The 26,350-nt window shown below is 32.8% G+C and overlaps 3 protein-coding genes across 3 annotated transcripts; all 3 read left to right on the top strand.

The window, feature by feature from the left end:
• Positions 1–12,790: 12,790 nt before the first annotated feature.
• LOC146908307 (glutathione S-transferase T3-like) lies at positions 12,791–13,453 on the top strand. Its single transcript, XM_085729253.1, has one exon. It carries the CDS (start codon positions 12,791–12,793, stop codon positions 13,451–13,453), a length of 663 nt encoding a protein of 220 aa, XP_085585379.1.
• Positions 13,454–16,596: 3,143 nt separating this feature from the next.
• On the top strand, positions 16,597–18,023 carry LOC146908306 (uncharacterized). The gene is made up of 3 exons (XM_085729252.1): positions 16,597–16,884; positions 17,592–17,827; positions 17,921–18,023. Exons 1-3 carry the CDS (start codon positions 16,597–16,599, stop codon positions 18,021–18,023), a joined length of 627 nt encoding a protein of 208 aa, XP_085585378.1.
• A 1,295-nt stretch (positions 18,024–19,318) lies between these two features.
• On the top strand, positions 19,319–25,635 carry LOC146908305 (alanine--glyoxylate aminotransferase 2 homolog 3, mitochondrial-like). The gene is made up of 9 exons (XM_085730648.1): positions 19,319–19,700; positions 19,892–20,122; positions 22,224–22,394; positions 23,244–23,387; positions 23,866–24,045; positions 24,476–24,701; positions 24,892–25,005; positions 25,217–25,303; positions 25,400–25,635. Exons 1-9 carry the CDS (start codon positions 19,452–19,454, stop codon positions 25,441–25,443), a joined length of 1,446 nt encoding a protein of 481 aa, XP_085586774.1. The 5' UTR covers positions 19,319–19,451; the 3' UTR covers positions 25,444–25,635.
• Positions 25,636–26,350: the final 715 nt, after the last annotated feature.

Genomic DNA, 26,350 nt, shown 5'->3' with positions numbered 1-26,350 from the left:
AGCTCTCCAACAATAAAACAAGAGCGAAAACTAAAACAACACCAGAGAACCATTTAGCCTCCTACAAGATCAACCAACCTCAGTCGAATAGAAGGAAGACTAAGAACAAACCCCAAAATCGACCAATCCCTAGACAAATCTACTACCACATGACACTATACTACCCTACTTGGCCAAATCCTACCATTTCCATCCCTAATTCTGTTTGGTGTGAACTGTGAACTACTAATATCCTGATTCTCAAGAATCGTATAGCTGCATGTATCATAATGAAACACCTTGGATATAGTATATTCATTTACAAGTTTTAATATACTATATTACATGAACCTTAGATAAGCTAAGAAATTCATGCATGCCTCGTCAGCTAACAAAGAATCTGATTGAGGTTGGCAAGATAAGATTATTTGCTCTTGGAATCAATTTAATATTACTAGCTTGCTGATCATCTATGGGTCTTCATCTATTAAACAGACACATATCTTATCTTTTGATGTATACTCACTACCAACTGATATTGTTGTCTACAAGAGTTACATTCAGCATAAAAAATCATTCATCATATAAATAAGTTAATTATCTACCCTACAGCTACCTACGGTAAAAAAAAATAGTTTTAATAAAAAATTCATTTTTATTTTCAGATTTTGTGTATAAGGCTTCATTTTCTTGTTGTCCAATAAAAGTGCTTCATACTTTCATTTCATATCTTGAGTTCCAAATAATTCATCAAAAGGCAAGAAAAAGTTACGAAAGTATTAGTATGCTTAAGCATTAATGTTGTTTTTGGATTTCTAAACTGTTGTATTTGGATTTCCAAATTCTATTATCTACCGAAGTTGTTACTAGGTTGAGTCACGACCAGGTCGCTCTCTTTAAGACGTTTCGTGGCACTACCCAAAATTGTGCAAGGTAGACTATCAACCACGCCGCCTCCAGGATAAAACAAGCCCAGCTACAACTGTTCGATTAACTATTGTACTGTAGAAAATCGTTCGAGAATTACACCGTCAAATATGGTACTAAGACCACTCTTTAATACTGAAACCACTTTAATATGGTATTATTACCATTCTATTATGGTGCTAAGACCACTCAAATATGGTGTTTCCACCATTCTAACCTTTAAGTTCTCCAAACTATCAATATGGTACTATGACCACTCAAATATGGTGTTACCACCATTTCTCCTCAAATAAAATTATTGAATAATTTTTTTATATACCGTTAAGATCATTCTTGATTCCGACGGGACATTGTTTATTCCAAATAGGGACTATGATCTTAAAAGTACTCTTTATTCCGAAGGGACGTATATTACCGAAGGGACTATGAACTTAAGACCATTCTTAATTCCGAAGGGACATTAAACCGAAAAGGGACTATGGTCTTAAGAACACTCTTAATTCCGAAGGGACAGAAAGGAGTAGAAAAAGGAGAAGGACTTGTTAAACAAGTCGAAGGAGGGAGAAGAGATGAAAGACTCGTCAACACAAGTCAAAAAAGGGAGAAGAGAGAAAGAGTTCCCGACAACTCAATGAAACTCTTTGGTGTGTGGAATGCACTGTGTGAGCTCTCTATTTATAGAGAAAATTCACAACTAATAAGTGAGAAACTTTGGGAACAAGTAACATATTACTTTGCGATTAAGTAATTCACATATTAGATCTAGTACAAAAATATCTTAATTGAGTACTAAAATATATTAAATTTAGTACAAAAATATATTATATTATGTACCAAAATATTTTAGCAAAACTTGGGGACTAAGAAAGCACTTTCTAATAATGATTAAATTAATTATTTAATTTATCATTTATAAATAATAAAATATATATCAATATATATTTTTCTCTAGTGCTTATGTACCCCCATTAATTAGAGGTACACCCCCACTATATAAACACTACTAATGTGTGTGTTCCATCCGATGTGGGACTTCCACTTTTTCAATTCACACAACACTAGTTCTACCCAACATGGGAATTTGTGTTTAGTCTTTTTACTCAACAAATTAATATATATACATTTTTTTTTATGAAAAACAAATGGAGAACAAAAAATTATTATTTGTAAGATGACTGTTTTTTTCTTCTTCTATAGACATAGTAGTAAATATCACACTAAACTCAAACACAAATAAATAGAGAGTCCCGGATTCAAACCCAAGACACCACAAATATTCAGCTTCAATTACGACATTTGTCAATTGAGTTATGACTTATTTTACAATTGTTTCAGGTGAAATTTGGACATTTTTTCATTTGTGTGTATACATTTTTTATATGTAGTGTGTATACATTTATTTATAATAAAATTGAAAACCACATATAAAAAAAAATTATTCTAAAAGGTCTAGCGATGAAACTCATATACAAGTGTTGATAAATTAATGAAGAATCGTGAATTCGTCTTCACGTCCCAACATATCAAGTATCCTTACAAATTTTTTATTATTTAAGTCGTACTTGCAAGATTAATAAAACTTATGCTTTACCCATTTTTCCCCAAAAAGAAAATCAACAATAACATTAAACATTCAATGGAATACAATTTTGTATCAATGTGCAACTTGTATTAACTAAGAGACGCTGTGAAGCCCGGATACGAGATACGATACTGCACCGATACGCCTATACGGAAAAATTTCAAAAATCAAGATACGATACGGCTGGGATACGTTAATAAAAAAAATTATATAATTAAATGTACAATATAATTATAACCATTTTTTTAATATGCAAATATATTAACAAACACAAGAAACCAGGCTCGTAGCACATTAACATAAATATAAATAATATTGACGATTAAGAGAGTGATCATTAGTCAATTACATACGCAATATATACCAAAGTTGTCCGATACCAAGACTTCGACGGTGGCCAAAGTGGACGGCGACCACTTTGGAAGAAAAAGTTGAAACCCTAATTTCTTAGAAAGGGAAAAATGCAATTGTTTGTGTGGTGTGATGTGGGTCGTACTGGCACCAAATAAAGATAAAGGAAATGTATATATATTATAGTAATATAATGTTTTTATTCTTATTTTTTACAAAAAAAAAAAAAAGAAATCAAAATAATATAAAAAACACAAGTATCCGTGTGTATCGGGACGTATCGGAAAGTATCGGATAATTAATTTTTTAAAAATTAAAATTTAATATTTGGATACTCTCTGGATACGTATCGGAAAGTATCGAGCAGGTATCGGTGCAAGATACGCAGGGGATACGGTACGTCATCCATTTTGAAGTATCGGGGCTTCACAGAAGAGACGTAAGTAAAGTGATGATGCCATCTTCAAAGTAATGATCAGAAAGGGAAAAAAAACACTCATATGAGCAAGTAAGCAATATGCAACCAATCTATTTTAAAGTTTACAACTTAAAATTTTTTAAGTGGTACCCAATAAATTTTAGTGATCGATGAGATCATCAATATAACACCTTCATATTAAATTCAAGGCTTAATTAATGATGTGGTCCCTTAACTTATTTGTTGGTTACATTTTATTCCCATAAGTTATTAACGTTACAATTTGGTCCCTTTAAGTCATCTTCTGTCAACCAAATAAATCCCCACTGTCAAAACCGTTAAGCCATTGTCTAAGGTGGATACACATTGCAAGTTGTCACGTCACCGTTCACATGTGACTATTTAACGTTTTGGCAAAAGACTGACGGTGAGGATTTATTTGGCTAACAAATTCTAACTTAAGGGACTAAATTGTAACGTTAATACCAAAATGTAACCAACAAATAATTTAAGGGGCCAAATCATTAATTAAGCCTAAATTCAAACATAACAAGAACCAAATTCATAAAGATAGAGCTAGTTAATACTTTTTTTTGCTTTACAAATGTCTACTTAATAACCTTAGGTGTTCCATGAAAAACAAACATGTTCTTAGGGCATATCTTCACATTTCTATTTTAAAAATAAATTAGCACAATTTTTAATACATAATTTCTACTTGTCCTTAAGGCAAATGTTCACATTTCTCTTTTCAAAATAATTTCAAATGCCTTAATTTTATTAACTAAGAGGTTGAATAATCTGTTTTATCTCAAAGATTCCATTTGTAAGCTATTTCCGAAATTAAAATTAGAGATGCTGACTTGATTGGGTCTTTCTAATAATTCTTCATGGATTATGATATTTTTCACTTCATTCGTCATACAATAGAATGACATATTTGTAAAACACAAGTTTTTAAAAATGAATATCACTTTTAATTTCTAAAATAAATGTCATTTTCAAGTATGTTATTCGTTGTGAGACGGATGAAGTATTTTGAAAAAATAATTCCAAATGCCCTAATAATAAAGGGTTAAAGAATCTGTTTTATCTGGAAGATTCCATATGTAAGTTAGTTAGAAAATTAAATTAGAGATGCTGACTTGTTTGGGCATTTCTAATAATGCTGTCTTTGTGATGGGTTTCATGACTAAGTAACAAAAATAATGCATCAAAACATTCACATCGTCATTGGAATTAGTTAAGTGCTGGAAATCCTACACGGCAAACATACATACAAAGAGGTGGTTAATTAAATTTAAAAAGCTATGATGCTGAAAGCCATTTTGTTTTCTAAACCTATAATTCCTTTTGCTTTTTCCTTACTCTGATCCAAGCCTATAACTATCATGATTTTAATTGAGACATTAGTAAATTAATAATGATCATCACTATGCTTACTCTTAACCACAGCCACAAACAACTCTTATGTTGATTTGTTTATTGTGTTACATTATTTTATTTTATTATAAACCATCAATGTTAGTAATTAGTTATTAAGTTAATATTTTTCTCCTTTGTTCGGATTTGAATTTCGGATCCAGTTGAGCTATCTAAACCCTTACTTTATTTGTTTATAATTTAGCTAATAGAAATTATTTCAAAGAGTTTAATGGTTAAACTCACACGCAAGTATAAAGAGGGATATTGTGTGCTCTAATTTGTGTCTCAACATGTTAAACGTCTCAACATGTTACAAATGATAAGTTATTCTTTCTTTTTTCTCATAGGCTCTCTCTATTTTGTAAGTATTCTTATTTAAGACGTGTCAGATACTAAATATAAATATTTCTCTTGATCCAAAAAATATTAATTGAGCTTGTGAGAGTGTAGTTTCTTTTGTTAGATCTAGCTCTTGTTGTGCTACTTTAATTTTATCTATAATATTTTTTTCTTTAAAGCAATAACCGAGGGACGTGACCCAAGTATAGAAATTGTTGTTTAGAAACATGGTCAGATACATTTTGATCAACTCATAAAATCCACATTTTGGACCAGGTACATTATGGGTTTGCTTTATTGGTGTATTATAATTGCATGATTGTTTGTCTGTTTTGGTGTATTGACAAAAAAGGTTCCGTAGAGTGTGCATATTCATCACTTCAATTTTGTTTCAAATAGTGTCAAATTACAACAGAGGCAACCCTTCTTTTAGATATAAAGAGGTTCAGGGATATAATTAGGGTTAGAAAAAAATCTCTAAGCTAGATATTGTTTATAGAAAATTTATTATCCACTGTTGTGCTTCTCATAATATTTCTTCCGTCTCATAATAATGGTTACTTTAGCAATTTTTTCTCTCTTAAATAATTTTCATTTTAGAATGTTATTGTGACATTTTTTTTCTACTCATATGCTCTTATTTATTAAATTTCACTTTACAACCACTCTTTTAACTCTAATTAATAAAATTATCATAAATAATATTACTTTTGTTATTGAAATTAATCAAACTAATCATTTACTTAAAAACCATGCATAATTCAAAAGTGATAATTAAATTGAGACGGATAGAGGCACATTTTAACCAACTTTCATTGACCCAAAAGACAAACTGATATGCATTTGTTGTCATTCTTCACTTTATTTTTCAAAATCATTTGTTGGAAAAGGTAAGAAAGTATCGACCCCCATGCATATGGGTCTGATGTCTTAAAAATTTTAACAACAAATCGATCCAAACAAAATAACTAAAAATCGAATTAAACCTAAAACTCAAGCACAAAGGAGGACAGTAGCCAGGCTAGACCGAAAAGGGCACATAAAAAAAGGCCTAAGGTCCATATTTAGTTTCCAAGTTAGTTCATAATTATACTTTGACAGAAAAGGAAAAAAAATACGCATTGGAGTTATATGTAGATTATCTTATCTACACTAAAAACAATATGAAGATGATAAATGAACTAAAGATTGAGATTATAAAGACATTTGATATGACCATCCTTTGTCTTGATTTACTACTTCCTCGACATATAAATGAACAAAAAAATGAAAGAATATTTATTTCACGAAAGAAATACTCATAAGCTAGCACTACTAAAAAAAACTTAAAATGCATACGATTTCAATCCATTTGTTACTATCATCGTGACAAATGAAAAGGTTCAAAAAGGAAGAGAGCATTAGAACCATATGCATCTCATTAAAGAAGTACAACTGAGAGCCTATAATATCTTACGAGCAATGTTATATCTCTAGAAAAATAACATCAAGAATTCTTCAAGAATAAAGAGCAACCAATCACAATGCACTATTTGCCACAATTTAAGGAGGTGTGGCTGAAAAATAGGAAGTGAACAAATAAATCATGCAATTAAAACTTGTCAACTGTTTCTTGAAAAATTCTTAATGCTATTTTTCTAGAGAAATAGCATTTTCCATATCTTATATCAAACTGACCAGAATTGTTTGGAGTAAGATTAAGAGTTTAAGAACGTATTTTTCTTTAATCTTAACAAGGCCTCAAAAGTTTCCATAAGATAGTTGGGTATTGTTATACTTAAAAAAGATCACACCTAATTGTCTTGGCACCTTTGCATGCATGGTTGCGTCTCAATGAGCCTGATGAGGAGCTTGTATAAACCGGCTTCATTAGACACACCCAAGTTCCACGAGTATGATCATCAACCAATGTTAGAATATGATGAGATTAATTAATCACTCAAAATGGTTTTTTGAATGGCAAATAAATATAAATAAATAAATGAAAAGGAGAAATCTCCTAAAAATGTACGAACATTTACAAATCATGAGTACAAGAAGTACTCAAGCCGAGCAATAACAAAGTTAAAAGAGTTCTCCCACAATAAAACAAGAGTGAAAAAACTAAAATATCACCATAAAACCATCTAGCCTTCTATCATGATCAACCAACTCCAATCGAACAGAATGAAGATTAGAAACAAACCCCACAGTCAACCAACCCCTAGACAAATCCATCACATGACACTAACGGTGTCAACATAGAATGAGTTTATGATTCCGCTTATAGAAGGAACAGTGTGACTCAAAGTGGTGTCGTATGTACTTTCCCCACTTAAAGGTCTTTCATAGACTCTTCCAAAAACTCTCGCAAGTGCTTATTCATGCTTTGTGAAAAAAGGAGTCTACATTGTTTGGATTGTGACATATATCACAAGAGTTTATTTTTTTTTTTGAAGAAATATATCACAAGAGATTACTTCATTGAAATCAAAACTACAATTAATTAAACCACACTATTCTTAAGACTGAGTTGAGGGATGTCTCATTATGCAGTGACAAAGGGCAGTTGCATCATGTTGATTTGTCCCATAAGTTATCCCTTGATCCATCTTTTTGAACACACAAATGACGTGATTAAATTATTATTTTAAAAAAAAAATTATTTGTGTTTTTTTTTTAACACACAAATGACGTGATTAAATTATTATTTTAAAAAAAAAAATTATTTGTGTTTTGTTCTGAACCAAGAACATAAGACCCAAGAAAAGCACGAAGAAATAATCAGCAGAGAAAACATAACTGTATATTTTTAATAATTAAATTCTAGAATAGTTTTTTCAGTACAAGACCTAAAAATTTCATGTTACAAAAGTCAAGGATTGTGACTAAGCAAAACTTCCTCAGTCAAGTATTTTCATAACCGCAAAAGAGGACAAGAATCCTAACAAATAAATTGAGAGATATATAGGACAAAGGAAAAATAATTATTTGGACAACATTAAAAATCTGGCACAATCGAAAATCAAAAATATTTGGATTATGCAATAGTCTTTTCCAGTAAACGATAAAGATTCTTACTCTAGTTCATTTCATACCAAATAAAACAAGAAATTGCGTCCTTAAAAATCTAATGAATCAATTCATATACGCTACTAGTGCAAAGAGCTTTTACACTGTCTTATTTTTGTGTTCAGCTTATGTGTGTATGTTTAGGCTTTAGCTGCTAGAGTCTCTGTTAATTAATAACAGTAGCTTATGGTCTTGGTTGGACTCTTGCTGTTAACAAGTTTTTGTTGTTGTGGCCTTGTGTGAGGATGTTTATGAAATCTGTTTAACCCTTGTTATCCGGTTGAGTTTGTATTGGGTGGAAATTTTGAGGCTGCAAGTCTTCTATAGGCACAAGTACAACTCAAAATAAAAAATAATTGAACACATTTTCATAAAATAAAAAAGTAAAACAAAATTAATTTAGTAATATCAATTAGCATTATTTAATTTTATTCTTTTTAATTTTTATTATTTATGTATGTGTTTTTAAAATAGATTCATTTGAGACCATGTCTAAATAAGTATTTCTCGGTTTTGTGTACTTTTTTTTTAAAGAAGTGGGTCCTTGGTACATGTAAAGTGGTTCTTCGGGTTTATGCAGTGTTTGGATTGGCGTTTGGCCATATATTTTCGCGTCAGTAAAACGTGAATTTAAAGAAGCCAAAAGTTGTAAGATAGGGTTGGACGTGTGTTTGTGGAAAATCCACCGATGTTCCAAACATACTATTAGTCGTGATCTCTTTTTGGAGGCTTTTCAGTTTATTGGTTAAGCCTTTTATTTATTGTTAACTTTTTCTTTTAATTTTCATTCCTTGCACCTAGGGGTGGAAATAGGCTAGGCTGGGCCGGGCTTTGTAAGGCCTGAGCCTGGCCTACTATAAAAATTGTAGGCCCGAGTCTGGCCTTTGCCCTGTAATAGGCCAATTTTCAAGGCTTGGACCTGACCTTTTTAAAGGCCTATCAAGCGCGAAAGCCGATTTAGAAGTCTGCTTTATATTAAGGTCCAAACTCAAATCTTTAAAGTAAGCCACTTTCATTAAGTTCTATAGACGATCTTCGTCAAATAAATGTCAAGAATGTTGTATACATGAAATTTTTGCAGAATATAATAGTTCAAATGATTATGGTCATAGTTAAAGGAGTTGATATATGATAAAAGGAACCGAGAGAATAAGATGAATTATAGGATTTCTATGCAATACAACTCTCTTATAAAATTAACCAATATTAAAAAAATGCTAGTATAAAATATTTTCATTAAATATAGTAAATATTAATGTATTATTATGGCAACATAAAATGTCATCTTTATTGAAAATATTAATAGCATAGAAGTATTGAAAAAATTAATATTAATTTTTAATTAATTAATTAATTATATATATATGTATATATATATATATATATGTATATGTATATATATATATATATATATATATATATATATATATATATATATATATATATATAGGCCATCATATTAGACTTGATAGGATTATTTTACACTCAATCATGACCTATTTAAGTAAATATGCTTTTTAAAAAGCCTAAGTCTGGATCTTTTACTAAAAAGGCTAGGTCAAATTGGGCCTTAAATAGATCAGGTCATAAGCCCCTGTCGAACGGCCTGACTTATTCCAACCCCTACTTGCACTGTGCTTCAGACGTGATTTTTTTTTTTTTGGCTAAATTACAGATTTATTCGTTAAGTTATTTTTAAGTTTTACTTTAGCCTTTTAATTTTTTTCATTTTATTTTGATCACTTAAGTTCCAACAATAAAAGTTTGAACTCTTATGTTTATTTTAGCCTTTTAAACTACGATAGTTTGGTCTCTTAAATTCCTTACATTTGAGTTGTCAACTCAGCAATAAAAGTTTAATCTTACAACTTTAATGCAACACCACTTTAATTAATAAAAATGTCTCCTTAATTTTTGTCAAAAGAAAAATGTCTCCTTTAAAAAATTTGAAAAAAATATATATACACACTTTTTTTTTTAAGAAGGAAAAATTATACACACCCTTAGTGTTCACTTACTTAGAATCCATTTTTTTATTACATATGAAGGAAGGTAATTATAATTTTTGTGGTAATAATCACTTTGGTCCTTGAATACGTAATAAGTAGTCATAAAGTCTCTCAATGTATCAAAATAGTCCTTGATTGTGTACTTCATTAGTCAAAATAGTTCATAATGTTAAAATGTTTCATTAATATTATCATATTATTCCTTCAATATACTTACTTATTGTTTTATTAGTCCTTATAAGTACTTACTTAGTGTCATTCCAGTCCATATATGAACAGGGGCGGACCTGCTTTAGGCTGGTTGTGGCTATTGCCACACCAGTCCAGCCCTATTATTTTTTTCATATTTAAAGTCTAAAGTTTATACTATTATATATCTTCAATTTTGAAGTGTAATTGAACATGATGTATTGATGTATTGGTCTAGTGGTTAAGTGTGTGTTTTTCTAACTCATAGTTATGGGTTCAAGTCCTATCTTTTGTTTTTGTTATCTTTTTTTTTTTCCTCAAAGAATGAATATAACTTACTCAGAGTCATGTGTTCAAGTCCTATCTTTTGTTTTTGTCATTTTTTTTCTCAAAAAATGAATATAACTTAAGTGTAAGACATAATCGAACTCGTGACATAAAAATTTGTATCTTACTCGTAAATAGTCAATAAAAATATATAAAGGAGTATGCTTTTGGGGTGAGATTTTCTACTTATTCATTTAAAATATTTTATCTTTTTTATAATATTATTTAAGTTTTAATTAAAAAATGTTAAATTCTACTAAAATATGAATAATATTTGTTATGTTTATCGTAATTTATTTTGCTAAAATAATTTGCCACACCGATAATTTCCTTCCAGATCCGCCCCTGTATATGAAAAAAGTTATTGTAATCATTGAGAGATTATTTTAGCGTCATGGACTACTTTGATTAACAAAGTGTGTAATAAGAGACTATTTTGAAATTTTGATACATTGATGACTATTATGACTAATCATTACACATTCATGGACCAAAGTGACTATTACCCTTATAACTTTTATTTATTGGTATGCAATACTACAACGAGAAAGTATATTTGTACAACCATTTTGTGACAATTTTTAGACAACTTTTCCGCTCATTCTCACACTGTGTTTTTATCATCTCTCTTCCTCTTTCTTTCTCTATTCTTTTCAAACTCTGACCACTTATGCAATGCTCCTACCAACTAAGTTAAGTTCACGACTTTTTTTAACTCATTTAATTTTGTTTTTTTTGGACAAGTTTTAATCTATTAATTAATGGTTTCAATAATTTTAAAGTATGGAGGCCCGTGTTTATCTTCAATACAATGTCATTTGGTTAGGCCATAAGCTGACACCAAATTATCGATTTTTTTAGGGAACCAAATTAACGTTGTTTTTATAATTGGTGATAATCAGAATTAAAACGATTAAGTGACTCATTAATAAAATAAATGTCAACCTTTAGAATAAATAAAATTAGGGTCATGTTAACTTGTGTCCTAAGGCCACAAGTTAAGAATCTAAAAAAAGAATTAAAGCATAAATTTTGTATTGAAAAAATAAGTTTTTGACTTTTCAAGACATTGAATGCACAATTTCCAAAAATAAGTTACTACTAAACTTGTGAGCATCCACAATGGAGACACCCATTTTTGGGTACTTAAATGGGTCCCACACGTACACATCACTCTTTTATTATTTTTTAATAGTAGTACCTAATAAGCACTCAATCCCTCCAACCCAGATCTCACACAAAGTTCTTAAATGGGACCCACTAATCAACTATCAATAACTTTATATCACTACATTTCAATTTTTTAATATTAAAAGCGTGCGGGTCCCGTTTAAAGTTGGGGGTCTTAAATAAGACCCCGGGTCTTAAGAGAACCAAAAAAAAAAGTTCCCCAATGGGGGTACCTATTAGGTACGGTGTCTTAATTGGTAAAGACACCACCATTGGGGATGGTCTTAGACCACTTACAATGGCTTATTGAATATGAGATTCAATAAGTTGAAGCCATTGCAGGACCCTATTGAATATCATGCAGAGGAAAGAGAGGATGAAAAAATTAAACAAGTTGAAATCCTGTCCCAACTGCCACGTGGCCGCGCGGGAATGGCTGAAAATGGCGCGTGTACGTCACGCGCCGACAAGAGCAAGTGGGGAACAGTTCACGCGGTGAGAGAAAGGGAAGGGATAAAGATATTGCCACGTGGCTTGCTACGATTGGCTGCTTGGATTTTTATCTTCTTAATAATTTGGACTCAATTATTTCATTGCAAATAATTTTTTTTTTTTTTTTACCAAAATTCGTGATTTTTTTTTTCTCTATAAATAGAGACTTGGATCATTTCATTTGGACACAGAAAAAAAATCAAGTTTTTCACTCTCTTAATCTCATTATTAGTCTTTCTTTTAAAGTTTTAGTCTTTGATTAGTGAAATGGATCCCAATAACAATCAATTCAACACCCAAAATTCTTCTGATTACCCATTTAGCTACCAAAATCCCAACAATCCTCAAAACCCAAATCAATTTCGCAACCAACATCCTCAAAACCCAAATCAATTTCCCAACCATTATCCTCAAAACCCAAATCAATTTCTCAACCAAAATCCTCAAAACATGCCTAATTTTGGTTTTGCCTCAAATTTCAATCACCCATCCTCTGTTCCAAACAACTTTCATCCATATTCTAGATCTATGATGGGATATCCATCTCAAACACCCCCATTTAATGGTTATATGCCGATGATGAATGAAAATTTTCAGAGTGTTGGAGAAATGACAAGAGACAATGAAGTCACTCCAGAGGATACAACTCCTAAGAGCAAAAAAAAAACCCAACCATCATGGAACACTGAACAAAATTTGGTGTTAATTAGTGGGTGGATAAAATATGGAACATCCAGTGTTGTCGGGAGAAACCAGACAAGTGAAGCATATTGGGGTAAAATTACTGAGTATTGTAATGAGCATTGCTCATTCGATTCTCCACGCGATGTCATTGCATGCCGAAACCGTTTTAATTATATGAGCAAATTAATAAATAAATGGGTTGGTGCTTATGATACCGCTAAGCGTCAGCAAGCAAGCGGTTGGTCGGAAGATGATGTTTTGGCAAAAGCCCAGGAAATATATGCATGTGGGAAGAATGGTAAATTTACTTTAAAGGAAGAATGGCGCGCTCTTCGTGATCAACCACGTTATGGCAGTCAAGTAGGAGGCAGTCAAGTGGGAGGAAATGTTGGCTCAGGTAGTAGTGGATCTAAGAGATCCCACGAGGACTCTGTAGGATCTAGTGCTCGTCCAATGGGAAGGGAGGCAGCTAAAAAAAAGGAAAAAAGAAAAGCAATGACGCTGGCTTGAAGGAGGTGGAAAACGAGTGGGTTCAATTCAAAGAAATGAAGGTGCAAGAGATGGAACAATTTAAAGAGTACACCGAAAAAATGGAAAAGTACACCGCAGTGCAACAAGAGAAAAACAGATTGAAGAAAATGGACTTGTACATGAAGTTAAGTTCTCAAGAGCATCTCGATGACAGGAAAAAAACAATGTTGGAAAACTTGGAGCGTGAGCTGTTTGGAAATTAATTTCACTAATATTTGTTTGTATTCGGTCAAAATTGTCAGTGTTGTCTAGTCCCCAATGTTTACTTTAAATAATTGTTAGTGTTGTCTAGTCCCCAATGTTTACTTTAAATAATTGTCGGTGTTGTCTAGTCCTCAATGTTGCTTTAAATAATTGTCAGTGTTGTCTAGTCCTCAATGTTGCTTTAATAATTATGCATACTATTTGCCCCGTGACTTTTTTCACAAACTTTAATTTCACAGCCCATGGTATTCGTCAGTAGTTTTTTCACAGCCCATGGTATTGCTTTCACAGCCCATGGTATTGCTTTCACAGTCTATGGTATTGCTTTCACAGCCCATGGTATTGCTTTCACAGTCCATGGTATTGCTTTCACAGCCCATGGTATTGAATAACATTCATATCTACTTCCAAATCTATTTGCCTCTTGAATATTGTTTAAACTATTTCCTTTCTCAAATTGCATTCATATCTACTTCCAATATCTACTTCCAAACACTATCAATGGATCCTTTTGGTTTTGATATGAAAGCCTACTTCCAAAAACGTGATGCTGAAGACACTTATATCGTCAACCGATTTATTCAGCGTCGAAAAAAACTAGAGGAAGGTAGTGGATCAGGTAGTGGATCTGGTAGAAGAAAATATTTAAATAGAGATCATGCAGCAGCTAACCAAAGATTCATTGACGACTACTTTGCTAATGAGCCTACATATGACGATGCAATGTTTCGTCGTCGGTTTCAGATGCAAAAACATGTTTTCCTTCGAATCGTTGGAGACCTTTCAAGTAGTGATAACTACTTCACCCAGCGAGTTGATGCCACCAACAAAGAAGGTATATCACCCTTAGCAAAATGTACCACAGCAATGCGAATGTTAGCATATGGTGTGGCAGCAGATGCGGTCGATGAATACATCAAAATAGGAGGTACTACAGCATTGGAGTGCTTACGTAGATTCTGTAAAGGAATCATACGATTGTATGAGGATGTGTACTTGAGAGCAACAACCCAAGATGACCTTCAAAGAATACTCCATGTTAGTGAAATGCGGGGGTTCCCAGGGATGATCGGGAGTATTGACTGCATGCACTGGGAGTGGAAAAATTGTCCTAAAGCATGGGAAGGTCAATTTACTAGGGGGGATAAAGGAACCACCACAGTTATTCTTGAAGCAGTTGCATCTCATGATCTATGGATCTGGCATGCCTTTTTTGGATGTCCAGGAACGTTGAACGATATCAACGTTCTAGACCGATCACCGGTGTTTGATGATGTGGAACAGGGAAAGACTCCAAGGGTGAATTTCTTTGTGAATCAACGTCCCTATAATATGACATACTATCTAGCTGATGGTATCTACCCTTCTTATCCAACTTTCGTCAAATCAATTAGACTTCCTCAAAGTGAACCCGATAAGTTATTTGCAAAACAACAGGAGAGCTGTCGAAAGGACATCGAACGTGCTTTTGGAGTGCTTCAAGCTCGATTTAAAATCATCCGTGAACCAGCTCGCTTGTGGGACATAGCCGATTTGGGTATCATCATGAGGACATGCATCATATTACATAATATGATTGTTGAAGATGAAAGAGATACATATGCTCAACGTTGGACCGATTTTGAGCAATCTGAGGGAAGTGAATCTAGTACACCGCAACCATACTCGACCGAGGTGTTACCCACCTTTGCAAATCATGTGCGTGCTAGATCCGAGTTGCGTGATCCAAATGTTCATCACGAATTGCAAGCAGATCTCGTGAAGCACATATGGACAAAGTTTGGAATGTTTCGTGATTGAAGATGATTTGTATCAGACTAAATAAATTAGTTGTGTTTTGTGTGCTTGTTTGTTGTCTTGCATTTTAAGCTATTTGTGTGTCGCGTGCTAGTTTGTTGTATTGCATTTTAAGTTAAGAAAAAAAATTATTTAAATAAATATTGTTTTTAAAAAAAATTAATTGTATTATTTTAATTTAATTTAAATCGATAATTATAATTTTATGTAATTGTAAAAACAAAAATTAAATAAAAATAAGAAATAAAAAGTGGTGGGGTAGGGTGTTGAATGTTTACCATTGGAGTGGTAAAAATTGAATGGGTGTTGAATTAAGAGAGAGAAAATGATGTGGAGTGTTGGGAATTGAAAAAGTGGGTGTTGAAGGTTATTGAATAAATTTTCCCATTGTACATGGTCTTAAGGGCACAAGTTAACATTTCCCATAAAAGTAGGGTCACATTTTTCAAGCATTTAAGATTAGAAATTACTACTACTTATTTAAGAAAGTCAAATGATTTAATTTTTAATATATTGATTAAACACATTTTTATAAAATCTTACCATTTAAGATCCTGGAAATGTGTTGCGGAGAAATTTGTTAGCATTTTGCATAAAATAATTAGCATTTTGCATAAAATAATGACATTGATTTGGTGTTAATTTAACTTTGACAGATTAATGTCATTTATAAGTTTTTTTTTTGTAGTAATGTCATTTATAAGTTTGTGTGTATATTCCCTAAAAAAATATACACAAACTTATAAATGACATTACTACAAAAAAAAAACAAAAAGGTAACCAAAAAAAAATACTCCCTCCGGTCCTATTTATAAGAAACATTTGATTTTTTTGATTCATTGCATAAATGATGTATTTGGTCTATATTTTAAACAAGATACATTACTTACACAATGAATCTAAAAAGTCAACATTTTCTTATAAATAGGACCGGAGGGAGTATTCCCTAAAAATAAAGTTTGTGTGTAAATGGATTAACGAGTGTATCAGAACAGCTACTGCTTCAGTCTTGGTTAACGGGGTCTCCTACTGATGAGTTCGCTTTGGGGAGGGGGGTGAGGCAGGGCGACCCTCTCTCGCCGTTCTTGTTTCTTTTAGCTGCTGAGGGGTTTCATGTGTTGATGGAATCTTTGGAGGTTAATAATCTGTTTGTTGGTTATAAGGTGGGGAGCATCGACACGACTGTTGTATCTCATTTACAATTTGCAGATGACACTTTAATTCTGGGTGACAAATCTTGGACCAATATCCGTTCTATGAGAGCTATCCTTCTTCTTTTTGAAGCTTTATCGGGCCTAAAAGTCAATTTTTCGAAGAGCCATATGGTGGGTGTTAATGTCGCAGTGTCGTGGCTATCTGAGGCTGCATCAATGCTCGGCGGATATCTTTTTGGAATCCTCTTATTAATCGTATTAAGACTAGACTGTCGGGTTGGAAATCGAAACACTTATCATTCGGGGGCCGCTTGGTTTTACTGAAGTCTGTCCTGTCATCGCTGCCTGTTTATGCTCTTTCTTTCTTCAAAGCTCCGTCAGGTATCGTATCCTCTATTGAATCAATTTTAAATTGTTTTTTTTTTTTGGGGGGGGGGTGACCACAGGAAAATATCTTGGGTGGATTGAAACACTGTTTGCCGTCGTAAGGAGGTTGGTGGTTTGGGGGTAAGGAGAATTAGGGAGTTTAACATTGCCTTGTTAGGAAAGTGGGATTGGAGGTTGTTAGAGGATAATGATAGTATGTGGTTTAGGGTGTTGTCAGCGAGGTATGGTATGGAGGGAGGGCGGTTGTCGTGAGGGGGCCGCGAGGCTTAGATGTGGTGGCGTGATATTTACGCTATATGTAGGGAGGAGTGGTTTACCAACCACGTGAGTAGGTCGATTGGTAATGGGGAGATCACTCTCTTTTGGCAGGGTGGTTGGTGTGGTGGAGAGGAGTTTAGGGTCAGGTTCAATAGATTATATGATTTATCGTTGTTTAAGGGGGCTTTAGTGTCGGATATGTGTCATTTAGGATGGGGGTGGACGGTGAGGCTTGGAGGTGGAGGCGGAGGTTGTTTGCGTGGGAGGAAGGGCTGTTGGGGGAACTAATTTTATTGCTTCAGAATGTGAATTTACAGGTTGATAAGGTTGATAGATGGCTTTGGACATTAGATTCATCTAATGCTTTCACTGTTCGAAGTGCATACAAATATCTTACTTTTCAACCTCCTATGGTGTCTTCGGTGGCTGCCTTTTCCTTATGGCATAAAGATGTTCCGTTGAAGGTAGTGCTCTTTGCGTGGCGCTTGTTTCGAGACAGATTGCCCACAAAATATAACTTGCTTCGTCGAGGTGTCATTGGCCAAGCATCCAGGTTGTGCGTGTCTGGTTGTGGCTCTTTGGAATTATCAAATCACTTATTTTTACACTGTAACTTTTTTGGATCTGTTTGGCACCTCATTCATAGGTGGTTAGGCTTGTCAGCGGTTGCCCCTTTTCAGGTGTCAGATCATTTTAATCAGTTTAGTTGTAGCGGTGGTACCACAAAGGTGCACCGCTCTATTCTTTAGGTCATTTGGTTTGTTGTAGTTTGGGAAATATGGAAGGAAAGAAACAATAGGTTGTTTAAAGTCAAAGAATGCTCTGTTAATCAGGTGATCGATAAGATTAAGTCGCTTACTTATACGTGGTTGAAGGCGAAGTATATTTCCCTTCCCCTCAATTATCATGGGTGGTGGCTTAGTCCGTTCACCATATTGAGCATAGGCTAAGAATTTCTTTTCTGTTTGTTTTGCTCTGTACAAGTGATTTTTGTAAATATCTTTTTTGACTCTGAAGTCCTTTCCTTAGTACGTCTTGTGCTAGGAATGACTCTTTTGAGGTGGTAATATAATTCATTTTAGCTTCTTAAAAAAAATATTTGAAATAAAAAATTGTTTTAAAGGATGTGTATATTTAAGGTGTTAGCTCATTAATAAGAGTTTAGTGTCGTTACTTTAATGTACAAAGTCAAATTCCATGAAAATATTTTGTTTTGAAAAAAAATTCATGAAAATATTTTTAATATCACATTAATTAATAAAATCGTCTCTCTTTAATTTTACTTTTGAATGTACACATCCTTTTATACTTCTTTGACTCATTTTTTCCTTTTATACTTAATGTACACATCCTTTGATAGATAAACAAATGTACACATCCTTTGATAGATAAAAAAATGTACACATCCTTTGAATCCGCTTTTTATTAAATCAAAATTATGGTAATTATAATTTTTCTTTTTTTTTTTGAAGGACTTATAATTTTTCTTTGTTAAAGTGATTATAATTTTTTTTAGTCTACATCCTTCAAAAAAAAAAAAAAATTAGTCTACAGCACTACATTAGTTTTTTTTTTTTGTAGTACTACAATAGTTTTCATTTATCTTTAAATTCTTTTTTTTACTAAATATATATATATTCTTTTATACTTAATGTACATATCCTCTTTTTTTTTTTTTTTTTTTAAAGGACTTAATGTACATATCCTTTAAAACCATTTTTTATCACATCAAAATGAATGTAATTATAATTTTTACCATTTCATCCAAATACTTTAGAGTATATTTTTATGTATAAATTTTTTTAATTCAGTTTTTCTTTCTTTTTATACATGAGTCTACCCTACCTACCAGTCTGGGAGTATGGAACATGACAAAGATTGTTTAACCTAATTTACCATTTCACGGATAAATACATCATCTCCTATTTTTACCGCAGTAAATCCATCGCAGTAATTCTCCCGCGATCACATCTCTGATCTCTCCACATCATCACCCCCACACCCATTCCCTATATAAACTCCCCCATTCTTCTCTCATCCCTCCAATTCCAAATCCCGATTCTCTCCAAATCCCGATTCTCTCTCATTTCTTCATCTTTTCTCCTCCAACACATTCGGATTCGGGTCGGATCCTACATTTCTCCAACCATCACCGGAATCCTCAGCCTTCAAGAGAAATGACAGGATCACTCCTCGCAAGATTCCTCCTCCGCCGATCACCACCGCCGCAGAGCCAATTCTTTCTGCAACGAGGCATTTTTCAGTCCGCAGCCGAAAGAACCAAAGAAACCGTCGCCGCTGAACCACCGGTGCTTCCACCGTTCGATTATGTTCCGCCGTCGTATTCCGGTCCTTCCGGCGACGACGTCCTCGCGAAGCGTAGGGAATATCTCAGTCCGTCGATCATGCATTTCTACAAATCTCCGGTGAGAATCCACCGCACCGGATAATTAACTAACTACTTTCGTCAATAATTAACTGTAATTTAATTCTGTAACTATTATCGTTAAAATTCAAAAGTAACTAAAGTTAATCAACCAGATGATGATGATGACGATAATTAACTTATGATTAATTGTGTTTTTGCGTGATTATGATTGTGTGTGTGATGGTGTAGCTGAACATCGTTGAGGGAAAGAAGCAGTATCTGTTCGATGAAAATGGCAGAAGGTATGTTGATGCGTTCGGAGGGATTGCCACGGTGTGTTGCGGGCACTGTCACCCTGATGTGGTTGCAGCGATTGTTGAACAAACGAAAAAGTTGCAGCATTCAACTGTGTTGTATCTGAATCATGCTATTGCTGATTTTGCAGAAGCTTTGGCTGGTAAACTTCCCGGTGATCTTAAGGTAAGCTTTGTTTAACGTTACCGTAATCTCAATTTTGTTACTGTTTAGTTTAATTTAATGGTAATTTTTTTATGGAATTTGATTTGATATAGGATAAATCTTTCTCTGATAATCAGATGCTCAATGATTGTCCTCTGAGCTTACCATTTTAATATTTTAAAATTTAGGTTCGAACTCCAAACACCACAAAAAATCAATGACTTCTTATCATATATGTAATATTTTAATATGATATGATTAATATCTGATATTGAAATTTTGGTAAAAAAATATTGGATATAGAAATTATACTAATTTATTTTTTTAAGAAAATAAATTATTTTTCTTTCCAATACCTCCTTTGTCCCTTGTCCTCAGTATAGGAATGGAAGGAGTAATTACTTACTATTTGTGGAATCATTATCATGTTTCCTTTAAGGCTCTTAATATTTCATTGATTAAATGGATCTTCAATGGTCCAAGTCAAATAAATATCTAGTCTATTTAATTTGCAATAAATGTCATTTTTTTAATTGTTTCTAAGCATTTAATTATAATAATCAAAATAATTTCAAACAAAAACATTTAAAGAGGTAGTTAGTTTTTATTTTAGTTTATGATTAATTGTTGATTTTCATAAAATTAATAATTTTTCTATTCTTCAGCAAAAAGAAAAAACAGACGGATTTGGTGTTTCTTTATTGGACCTTAAAATTTATTTTGATTATTATGTTTATGTATTGGTTATACGATACCGAATAATTCTGTCAAAATTTGGTAGGCTCACTGATCCCTTAGATTGGTAAATAATTTGGGAGTGAGCTCAGTTTTGTATTTTAGCTCAGACCAAAGTTTCTTATCGTATATTTTAATTTTATCCAACCACATGCTTTAAATCTTAAATGGATGCACATGAAACAACACTTGTTGAAAGCTGTTTTTGACTTCCTATTACTCCATATTTTTATAATTGATGCATATGAAAGAACACTCATCAAGATAAGTTTAATCATTTCCTAAAAAAAAAGAAGATAAATAAAATATATGGTGAACTTTATATATGACATCTTATCTCAACCACAGAAAATGTATGACTAACTTTTTTTTTAAGAACGGTATGATTAATTATGAGTTAATCAATACATTTTGTTGATGTTGTACCATGCACAATTTTGTTCTTCACAAATAAATCAATAAATTTTATCATATACAATGTACTCAATGGTAAAACTAATTTTTGATGAAATAGTAGAAACAAGCTTAGCATGATGGAACCCTTATTTCACTTTTACCCTAGAATTAACTTATAATACCTTTATAATACCTAGTTAAAGTTCAATTATAGTAATAAATAAATGTGAATACAATGCCAATCACTAATATTCTTAATTGCCAATATGTCAATATCATGAGATTGGGGGATGGATGCTATGCTGGCGTGGGGTGATATCGATGCTAACTGGTTTCGTGGGCAAAAGATAATGTTTCTTGTCCATGTCAAGCAATTAATTGGTCACCTAATAATTCACTAGAGAAAACAAACATTTTATATAAAAAAAACGTTTTAGTTTTACGTCCAAAAACACCCAACCAAACACATCTTCAATCACCAAAAACATTTGAGTAATAAAACATATTTAAACAATTGAAAGTTAACAACTTTTTCGACAACTTTCTATCTTATATTTTTATTGTGTTTTTATTTTTTTTTCTCTCTATTATTTTTGTTTTAAAAGAAGATTAAATATAGAGTTGTATAAAATGTTGTCAATTTTTAGTTGTTTAAATATCACTCATCAAATAAATTGGATAAACTAGTTAGAGATTTCTTGCACTTATGATAAGCACAAATTATTAAATGTTCTAATTGATTAATTCAAGAGTAACTTGCGGCCGAGAGTGTGAGATAGAAGAGTTGAGAAAATAGAGCACAAGGTTGTGCAAATATTTATTACTCACACGTTTATTATTGTAGTAATTAATTACATGTGAAATTATTCTACTTACAAGATATTGCTTTGATATTCGATCTACGTTTTGTCTCGGCGTGTGTATAAACTTTTGTCTACGTTATTGTGAATTTTAAGTGGAATTTTTTTGTGTGCGTGTCGAATGTATGTAGGTGGCGTTTTTTACAAACTCAGGAACAGAAGCAAACGAATTGGCAATGATGATAGCAAGGTTGTACACTGGATGCCATGACATAATCTCTATTAGAAACTCTTACCATGGGAATGCAGGTGGGACGATGGGGGCCACAGCTCAAAGTATCTGGAAATTTAATGTTGTGCAGGTACATATTTCCTCCTTTTTTATTTATCTGTTAATACCATTTAATTTGATCTCACAGTATACTTTCAATAAATATATATAATGTTTTTGACAGAATAATATATACATAATTTTTTAAGTAAATATCAAACCTTGACATGTATCTTCACAGCTTTTGTAAAATTGAGATTATTGCTGTTATTATTAATAATTGTTCCCTGATATTTTTAAATAAAAGATATATAAGTAAATATCAAGTAATTTAATTTTTATATAAGAAATTATTCAATTAATTTAAATTTTATTTTCTATACTTTATGTAACATTGAACGAAATGGACTTTAGTGGAATGGACTAACACGTCTAAGAAGCTGACGCATACTTTCACTAAACTTTACAAGTATGTGTGTGATAGCAACATCAACGGAGTTTGGCATCGTTGGGCACATTTATTTTCTATCAACTACGAAAGTGACCAGCTTGTTATTATCAGTTAACAAAAATATAAGAAGGTTGGGATAAGTACTAAAATACTATGACAATGATTTCTTATGATAATGAAACCGTGGACCCCCTCTTAAGCAAATAATACTACAATTATCTGGTGTCTTATTCATTCTCAATCAAGAGTATAAGATATATGTATCTTGGCCCAAAATTAGTATTTTCTTTCGTTAAGGAGATATATCTTAATTGTTTTTTGAAGCAATGTATTTTAATTGTTGCCAATTGCCATGTGAGTTCACATGTAAATGCAATATTGTTTATTGTTTTTCTTTGAATCCCCAATTATTTTAACTGAGTTGTAAAATTTAAAATGTAAAATAGTGTTTTTATTTTGCTAACAGTTTATTTTTTTGGGTGGTACCAGAGTGGTGTTCATCATGCAGTAAATCCAGACCCTTACAGAGGTCTTTTTGGCTCTGATGGAGCAAAGTATGCAAGAGATGTCCAAGAGATCATTAACTTTGGAACCTCTGGAAATGTTGCTGCATTTATATCTGAAGCTATACAGGTACCTTGTATCTAGATGAAAAACATAGACTAGTTCAATCATGTCTTTGTGAATGAAAAACAGGTTTTAGATATAAACCATGATCATCCTTATTGATTAGCTCATGGTTTTAAATTGTGCTTGAGGTTACACTTCAAACTTTTAGATTGCCGGAAAATGCAACCGATGCAATTGAAATCGAGGTTTCAATGTTGTTGGGCAGATCTCAAAATTCTTTATATTTTGGCCGCAATTGCAGTTGCAGACGGACCGCAATTTAAAACCGCGCATTAGATAGTGATGGACCACTTTTTTAGTGTTGTATATTAAATTAAACTTATCACTCAGTGTTTTACTTTAAGAAATTGTCTAATAATACCATCTAATGCATGTATCATGATGGTATAATTTCCTATCCAAAGTGAATTGGTTATATGATATCATAATCTTTTTTCTAAGCAAACACATTTGTTGATGATGCTCTTGTTGTTTATGGTAGGGAGTTGGTGGCATTGTTGAATTGGCACCTGGTTACTTGCCTGCTGCCTATGACAGTGTTAAAAAAGCTGGAGGTCTTTGTATTGCTGATGAGGTTCAGTCCGGATTTGCTCGCACTGGTAGCCATTTCTGGGGCTTTGAATCCCATGGTGTTCAACCTGACATAGTAACAATGGCAAAGGTAATAACTAGTTATTCTCTCCTTGTCAGAGTAGAAAGAATCCATCTTCACTTAATTTAGCAAACAGAACAGCCTAATTGTCTGCGCCAATGAATATGGAATATTAGCCTTGTCTAATCATGAAAGTCATGCATAGACTATAAGTCTATAATTGATGCTTTTATCCAAGGTTTAAAAAACAAGTATGCGACCACAATTTGATTTGCGGTATTGATGACTTTGATGTCTTCACAACAGCAATTCAAGCACAATTGTGGCTGTATTTGACGATGATTCTCTAAAATATCAAGAATCATGATGCGATTTTGACAGTGACTGCAATTTAGAACCTTGGATATACTTATCTACACACACAATATGTATGCCTTATCAAGTATGTATGCTCATTATTGTTGGCTTGATTTCTTGATTTTGCTTTTGCTTTTGGCAGGGAATTGGAAATGGCATTCCTCTTGGTGCTGTTGTAACTACTCCTGAGATTGCAAAGGTCTTGACTCAAAGCAGTTACTTTAACACCTTTGGCGGAAATCCTGTTTGTACAGCTGCAGGATTGGCCGTTTTAAAAGTAATAGAGAAGGAAAAGCTTCAAGAAAATGCGTTTGTAGTTGGGTCTCATTTGAAAGAGAGGCTTAATGTGCTCAAAGACAAATATGAATGTAAGGTTTCGTCCCTTATCCTTTCCCATCTAAGATCAATGCACAAGCAAGCATTCATGAATTTATTCTAGAGAGAGTTACATGATGGAAACAAAGGACTATAGTTGAGATCATTGTGGGTATAATAGAAACAGAACATGTTTTTTCTTTATATACGTCTCTAATCAAACTTCTTGGTTCTCTTCTATAGTAATTGGTGATGTGAGAGGAAAAGGATTGATGCTTGGAGTTGAACTTGTCACTGACCGCGAACTAAAAACACCAGCAAAAGTTGAAACACTGCATGTGATGGACCAAATGAAAGGTAAAGTCTCATATCTCAAACCCTATATGCCAAGTTGCTCCCGATATCCTGTAGGATTCTTAACAGTTTAGCATCTCGGATTTGGAGTGCATTATTTAAACATTTTTAAACCTGATTTATGGAGATTGAAATCTGATCTAAATCATCTGTTTCTAGCAATAAGTTCATCTGTTTTCTATGTCACTAATCACCTCTTCTAATGTTACTACAGAATTAGGAGTGCTGATTGGAAAAGGTGGCTACTATGGAAATGTATTCAGAATTACACCCCCTTTATGTTTCAGCAAAGAAGATGCAGGTTAGTCTCTAATTCTCTCTTTTCTTAACATTAGCTGAATAAATAGTACTAATTTTAGTCTTTATTACTAACTGCTTGTGTATTTGATGTTTGCAGATTTTGTAGTGGATGCCATGGACTACACATTATCTAGAATGTGAAGTGAAGCCTAATGCCTTAAATAAGATGCAAATGTAAATTATCAATTATGTTTCATGATGTTAAGTTAAACTCTATTAGATTAATCTATCTTGACTCTAGCAAGTAAAATTTATGAATTTTATGTAGTTGCAAACTGCCATTGTGGAAAACGATGAGCCAACAACTCGTTGTCTCTCGGTTATCGTATCTCATCCCATTTTTGTTTTTTGCTTCTTTATTTTTCATGCATGTGCCGATCCTGATGTTTCTTCCCTTTTAATCTTTCCCTTCATGTTATTTCTTTGGTTTTACGTAATTGTCGATTCTACATTATTGAATGCTAAACTATATTTTCAATGAGCTATTGGAAGCTGAATTCTGGGTTTCTAGCAGTTATGTATTAGAAAGAAAATACATAAAGGCTATCTCTGTTTTGTATGAGTTATGCATCTCAAGCTAGTTTATATTTTGTATCATTGTTGTCGTTAACATCCGATTGTCCTGTTTGAGGAAGAATTAGATCTGTAATATGCCGGTTTAAGAACCAAAAATTATATGGATTAGGAAGGAGTACTACCGAGCCTTACTTAGAACACCATCTGTATGTTATATATCAGCAACTTTCCAGTAAACAGATATTTCCTGTATAGCACTGACAACTTAGATTAAAGGCGTGAGTGTACAACATATGTCGGTGTTTGACACTCTTATGAAACCGATCATGTCTTTACATTCAATCACTTTCATTTTTTTCAAATTATTGTTACCAATATTTACATGTAAGTGTCAATATTGTGTCTAGTATCCATGTTTGTATCAATGCTTGATAGATGTTTCCAACAATGTTGGGGTTTTGGTTACTAGAGTTCTTATCTTAGGTGACCTTGGTGGCCAGTATATTTGATCCTGTTAGGAATTGAAACTTTT

This window comes from Medicago sativa, chromosome 7 (assembly GCF_051527215.1).
Source record: "Medicago sativa cultivar Bolivia chromosome 7, Bolivia_mono, whole genome shotgun sequence".
NCBI classification, from domain to species: domain Eukaryota; kingdom Viridiplantae; phylum Streptophyta; class Magnoliopsida; order Fabales; family Fabaceae; genus Medicago; species Medicago sativa.
This window is presented reverse-complemented; position numbering and strand designations above follow the sequence as displayed.